The 6928-nt window shown below is 54.1% G+C and overlaps 1 protein-coding gene across 1 annotated transcript; it reads left to right on the top strand.

The window, feature by feature from the left end:
• Positions 1–2819: 2819 nt before the first annotated feature.
• ZNF784 (zinc finger protein 784) lies at positions 2820–5044 on the top strand (the record flags this gene model as incomplete). The annotated part of the gene is made up of 2 exons (XM_082862578.1): positions 2820–2914; positions 4154–5044. The coding sequence occupies exons 1-2, from the start codon at positions 2837–2839 to the stop codon at positions 5042–5044; spliced, it is 969 nt and encodes a 322-aa protein (XP_082718704.1). The 5' UTR covers positions 2820–2836.
• Positions 5045–6928: the final 1884 nt, after the last annotated feature.

The following is a 6928-nucleotide window of genomic DNA, read 5'->3' as shown; positions in this document are numbered from 1 at the left end:
CTGTCTCTGCGCTTCTCTTCCGACACGACGCAGCAGCTCGCCAGGGCGTGAGACATCGTTTCGCGAACGGGCCGAGGAGAAGCCGGAGGCCCCGAGCTCACTGGAAAAGGCAAAAGCAGCGCTGTGGCCGCGCCCTCTTCCAGGACGTGCCGAAGCCGTCCCAGGAGCGTGGGGAAAGCCCAGGACGCCGTGGAAGCCGCCCGATGACGGAGAAGAACCTGCGCCAGGCCCTGTGGGTCCGCAGGCCCTGGGCTCTGCCCGCACTGACTCCACCTCTGGACTCCCTGGAGCCACTTCCTGGATGAGCAGGTGAAGCTCATCAAGAAGATGGGCGACCGCCTGACCAACCTCCGCAGGCTGCTCGGCCCCCCGGCCGGGCTGGGCGAGTGTCTCTTCCAAAGGCTCAGCCTCAGGCACCACTAGGAGCCCTGGAGCCCAGCGGCCTGTGAGGAGCCCCTCTGGTGTCAGAGCTTCTGCCTGCAGCCACCGGGCAGCTTGTTAACCGCCCTGAAGCCCTCTCCGAGCCCTGGGCCAAAGGGAAACAATAAAGCTTTCTGCAGCAAAAAAAAAAAAAAAGATAACCAACAAGGACCTACTGTATAGCACAGGGTACTATATTCAATATCTTGTAATAAATTATAACGGAAAAAAATGTTTAAAGGAATAGTTCTATCCAAAAAAGAATATATATGTATATATGCATATATATGTATATCAGAATCACTTTGCTGTATACCTGAAACTAACACAATATTGTAAATCAACTATACTTCAATAAAAAGGAAAAAAATTGGAACCAACCCAATGTCCTTCAACAGGCGAATGAAAAAATGTACTATGGCATCATCACCAGTGGGCTATCACACCAGCATTGACAATGAGTGACTAGACTACAGGTATCCATGTTTACAAATATAAAAAACAATGTCGAGGGGGCAAAAAGTTAGAGAAGCTTACACTGAAATGATATCATTTATCCTAAATGTGTTAACATACGCAGAACAATATCATGTTGTATCAGATATGTAGCAAAATAGGAAGGCATGCATGGGAATGATAAACAGAAAATGCAAAATCTAATAACCTCAGGGGAGGGAGGGAGGAAAATGGATGGGGGGTACACAGAGGGCTTAGACTGCTTCTGTAAAGTTGTATAGTCTTCTAAGTTTATTAGTGAGGATAGGGAGCCGTTTACATGATTCCAAATAATTTTTGTATACAGAAATGGTTCAAAATAAAATTAAGAAAAGACTCCCTAGGACTTCCCTGGTGGCACAGTGGTTAAGAATCCACCTGCCAATGCAGGGGACACACGTTCAATCCGGGAAGATCCCACATGCCGCTGAGCAACTAAGCCTATGCGCTACAAATACTGAACTCGCGTGCCACAACTACTGAGCCCACGCGCCTAGAGCCTGCGCTCCACAACAAGAGAAGCCACCACAATGAGAAACCCGCGCACTGCAACGAAGAGTAACCCCTGCTCGCCACAACTAGAGAAAGCCCACCTGCAGCAACAAAGACCCAATGCAGCCAAAATAAAAAAGAAAAACAAGAAGAAAAAAGACTCCCTAGGTTTATCAGTCAAGATACAATAGGTTCTGCTGCAGTAACAAACAACCGCAAAGCTCAGTGGCTTTAATCAAACAAATGATGATTTTAAATGCTATATATCCAAGGAGGATGAGCATCAGTTTCTGGTCACTGTAGATACATACTCTGGAATTCAGGCTGATGGAAACTTCACTTCACCCAACAGATCCCCACACACAGAACAGCCTGGACGGAAAGTGGTGAACAGCTTGCAGGCTCTTATCTTGTGCTGAAGTTGACACACATTGGTTTCACTTATAGTTCATTGGGCAAAGGGAATCACAGGGCCACATCTAACTGCGAAGGAAAATGCAATCTTAATCACGTTCCCATAAGGAGGAGAAACAGAGAATTTAGGAATGACCTTCATGTTTAGCATCTCCTACCCTGCCCTGCCAAGAAAACAACTTAAGGTTGCTCCAAAGATCTTGCATATCTCTTTCTTATTAGGTTTTACAACCCTCTACACTTTTGTACATGAGAAAATGCAGGCACAGTCGAGAGAAGTATGTTGACCTCTCCAAGGTCACGCAGCCAGGCCATGAAATTAACAGTTGGAGGGCTAAGGCCTCAGCCCTGTCCTTGGTGCTGCCGAAACCCGCCAGTCTTTGGGCTCTTTCCTCCAAAAGAGCATTTCCCGGGACTTCCCTGGCGGTCCGGTAGTTAAGACTCCGCACTTCCACTGCAGGGGGCACGAGTTCATCCCTGGTTGGGAACTAAGATGCCGCATGCCGTTGCGCGTGGCTGAAAAAAAAGGCGTTTCCCAAACGTCACACCACCTAAGGTCTTTTGCAAATAAATCCCAGTATCACCAGTGTTGCTGTTTGCTGAGTATCTTTCTGCAAACGGACTTTAAACACCTTACATTCATAAACTTTGCCTCACTGGGTTATCACAAGCCATGCAGAGGAGGTGACCACAAAAACGTGTAACATGAAAGGAGAACAAAGGTTATTCAATTCTGGTCAGTGTCAACTGACTGCCAGAGCTTACTCATATAGGTTAAAAAGAGAAATTCGAATTAGTTCGCAGCCACCCAGTAACCCACGCAGGCTGTCTCCTGCGGGAAGTGACAGGCAATTAGGAAGAAATTCATCACTTTCTCCCCGGGGAGGGGGAGACCCGGCTCCTGGGAAGCCCCGGCCCGTCCTCCAGTGCGCCTGCGCCGAGGCGCTGACGCCAACCCAGGCCACGCCCCCTCCCGGAGCGACCGCGGGCCTCGGGGGCGGGGCCTGGGCACAAGATGGCCGCTGCGCGCCCGGAGCCCCGGAGTCCGAGCTCAGCGGCCCCGGAGCCGAGATCCCCGGAGCCTCCGGACCTGGTGCGGGCGAGGAAGGGGCCTGGGCGGGGAGCTCGAGGCGGGAGGAGGGCGCAGGGGTGGGCGGGGCCAGGGCGGGGCTTAGGGCTGGGCGGGGAAGGTATTTAGCGCTCCGGCCCTGGGGGCGGTGCTTTCTCGGGGTGGGCGAGGGGTGGGGCTTAGCACGGAGCCTATGAGGGTGGAGGGGCGGGGCCTGAGTGGGGTGGAGCCTGAGGAGGGGGTTGGGCGGAACATCTGAGCTGGTGATAGGTCCAGAGAGAGGAGTCCCAGGGATGAAATTTGTCTAATTAGGGGGCGGAGCCTTCAGAGGGCGGGGCCTCAGAAATTCCAAGGTGGAAGGTTGGGAAGGTGACCCTGAAAGACAAAGGTGTGGGGTTATGGTTGGGGCATGCACGTTGGGGTGGGGGGATGATTCTGCAAGGGTCTGAGTGATGCGTCCTGATGCCCAGGGGAGGATTTGGGGGGAGAAATGACTGCTCCAGGTGACCTTGGAACCCCACTCAGGATGGGAGAGTATCTGAGGACAACCATTCATTCAACAGACATTTACTCAGCTCCTACTTGGGCTAGACAGATGGAGAGGTGAATGAGACACATAAGCTGTATTCTTTTGCAGCTTGCAGTTGGGTAGGGAAGAGAGACAATAGACGAGACTTATTGTGTTACGTTCTATAAAAAAGAGTGAGCTGATAGAGTTGGGGGGTAGGGAAGCTAAATTTAGAAGAGAGAAGTCAGCTGTTTGCCGGCTTATATTTACACTAGGGTCAGAGAGATAAATGGGAGCCAGATCATGATGGGTAGTAGATGGCGTTTTTGGATTTTAAGAGCAGTTGGAATCATGGGAGGGTTTTGACTGGGAAAATGACTGCCGTCTGATTTCCGTTTTCAAAAGGTCATTCGGGCTGCTTTGGGGAGGTGGGTTATAAGGGAGCAGGCGTAGGAACAGAGTCATTCAGAGGGTCAGGGGACTTGGCAAGAAATGATTGGCTTAATTCTAAGTGGGGTGGAGGAGAGAAATGGCTGGATCTGTGATATATTTTGGACAGGAGGGGAAGTCTTGGTGGTCATACGGCAGAATCTCAGAGGAAGGAGAGCCGAATCTAGAAATTAAGGGGCTCAGTATGTTACAGAGTGTGTTTTAGTAAGTGTGTTTAATAAGTGTGTTTAATAAGGCGTGTTGGGGAGGCCTTGAGGCAGAGTCCACAGGCTCCTTGTTTCTCCCCCCCCCCTCGCTTCACCCAGGTCCTGGTGCCTGATGATAGCCGCCCGGCCACCCCCCCGAGTGACCTCATCGAGATCCAGGTGGTGAAGGTGACGGACACCACGCTGGTACCTGAGCCCCCGGAGCCAGGTTCTCTCCACTGTGCCTTGTGCCCAGCTGTCTTCCGGCTGGTCTCCGAGCTGCTGTTCCACGAACACGGCCACCTGGCGGGGGCTGAGGGTGGTGGGCAGGATGGGGACCCAAGCCGGTGTCATGTGTGTGGCCACAGCTGTCCAGGCCCCGCCAGCCTCCGTGCCCACTACAGCCTGCACACGGGAGAGCGGCCCTACCGCTGCCCGCTCTGCCCCCGGGCCTTCAAGGCCCTGGCACCTCTGCTGCGGCACCAGCACCGACACGGGGTGGAGCCGGGGACCTCTCAAAGGCCTCCGGAGGCGGCGGCGGCTCAAGAACAGCGGCCCGGGGTGCCCCAGGAGAGGTCGGAGGTGGTGATGGCTGCGGCGGCCGCAGGCGCGGCAGTGGGGAAGCCTTTCGCCTGCAGGTTCTGCGCCAAGCCGTTCCGCCGCTCCTCAGACATGCGAGACCACGAGCGGGTGCACACGGGCGAGCGGCCCTACCACTGCGGCGTGTGCGGCAAGGGCTTCACCCAGTCCTCGGTGCTCAGCGGCCACGCCCGCATCCACACTGGCGAGCGCCCCTTCCGCTGCACCCTCTGCGATCGCACTTTCAACAACTCCTCCAACTTCCGAAAGCATCAGCGCACCCACTTCCACGGGCCGGGACCGGGGTTGGGAGACTCTGGAAGCCAGCTGGCATCGGGGGCCGACGGGTCAGGGAGTGGGTGTGGGGCAGGAAACACTCTGGAAGAGGGACGTGGGGAGACCGCCAAAGTGAAGGTGGAGATCGACCAGTAGTCTGGAAGAGCAGGAACGTGGGAGGTAGGCGGCAGGTTGCAGGGGAGGGGTGGGTGGGAAACGGAGGCAGGGGAGGAAGGGGAGAGGTTGGGGGAGAGGTGACGTAAGAGCCCACGGAGATGGCAACGAGCGGCCAGGGTGGGCGGGCAGAGGGAGAAGCGGGCTCAGGACGCTCACAAGCCACCCAGCACCCGCATGAGATTCAGAGGAAGGCACAGAGGCAGCCCTGTGGATGCCCAGCAAATGCAAGGAACACGGGCTCGATTTCATTGCCCCGTTTGCCCCCCTGATGGGTTGTCCTCGCGCAAGACACAGCTTGCGGCAGCAGAGCTGAGCACTGCAGAGGGAGGACCAGGATGGAACATTTTGCCTACCTCACTGGATTGCACTGACCATGGGATGCCTACCCGTCCTCAGGCAGAAGATGCCCACCGGGTCCTCCATAAAGAGACTGGGACCCCATCACCTCAAAGCCAGAGGGTCCCCAAGTCATAGCCAGGAGCGCTCAGGTCGCAAGGATGGAAGCCTGACCGTAAGAATTTTGACTGCAGGAGCTACTAGCCCTGCTCCCACGTGGTCCCTCCCTAAGCCACCCAGACTCCTCTTCCAAGGCAACTGAAAACCCAGACCACGAACAGTCACCTAACATCCCCCTCCTAAAGCTTCAGGCTCAGAGCCCATGGTCCCCCAGGTCTACAAAGTAGCCTCAAGTTTCTCTAACTACCTTCACTCCCAATTTGAAGCAAACCGCTTACAGCTTGGTCCCAAGCTATGCCAAGGAATGGTTGGTGGGTGGCAGTGTGGTGGCCTGGCTGGTGTCTGGCGGCTGTGGAACAGGAGTTGGGTCACTGGGGGGTTGGGCAGAGGAGGAGCTGCAGGTGGGAAGCCTCCAGTTCTGTTCCCATTAAAGGACTTTATGAAGGGTTTTCTCTATGTTGGTCTTGTGTTCCAGGGCTGGGGGTAGAAGGGCCACACTGTGGTCCTGGCCCCAGCAGTGAGTTGCAACTCTCTCCAAACCTCTGTTTCCTCATCTTCAGAATGGGGCGGACAGCGCCTGGCTATTCAAAGAAGCTATGTCGTTCAGCTATGGGATTGGGGGTCAGGGAAGTTTGGCAAAACGAAGGGACTCCCGTGTCAGGATACTAAAGGTGGGAGAGCCCTGGATTTGCACCCCTTCCCCTTCACCCAACACCCCCATAAGCTGTCCCACAGACAACTCATAAGGGGAACAGAATTCAGTTTTTACCAAGGAAACGCCCATGTTTCCCATCACTGGCATCACCACCCAAGCTAGAAGCCTTGGCAGGTTCCTTGAGTCTTTTTCCTCCTTCATCCATTTATCTGACTCCCTATCAATTTCCCGCTGTTGAGCCAAATATCTTTGGAATCTGAACGCTTCATTTCATCATCACTACTCTTGTAGACCAAGCCGACAGTGGTCTCACACGTCCACGCCCTGCTCGCTTCATTCTCCATACTGTGGCCACGCGGATCCATCCTTCCAAAACTCAGACCCCAACCTTGTCACCAACCCACAGCTCCTTGTGGCCGTGAGAAGGGATTCCAAACGTGAGTGCCTACAGGAACTGTGGCGGCAATGTAAGTGAGGAAGGTGGCCGGGTTTGAGGGGAAACACCAGGACCAGCGAGGTGAGATAGGACCACTGACACTTGGGCTCAGCGTTGGGATTTGACAGTGCTGGGGAAATGGCAGCAAACTGGAGGATATATGCCACGTCCAAAGACAGCAACGGCTACTTGGCCCCGGGAGGATGCAGACTGTGTTGCTAGATCTTCCAAATTTTTCAGAGGTTCCATTAGTTCGTATTATGTAAAATCTCTTGATTTTCAAATGTTGGCAGATAACTCAGCCTTTTTTTTTTTT

The sequence above is a fragment of the Leucopleurus acutus genome, assembly GCF_964270905.1.
Source record: "Leucopleurus acutus genome assembly, chromosome: 20".
NCBI classification, from domain to species: domain Eukaryota; kingdom Metazoa; phylum Chordata; class Mammalia; order Artiodactyla; family Delphinidae; genus Leucopleurus; species Leucopleurus acutus.
The sequence above is the reverse complement of the archived record's forward strand: the minus strand, read 5'-3'. Positions and strand labels throughout refer to the sequence as shown.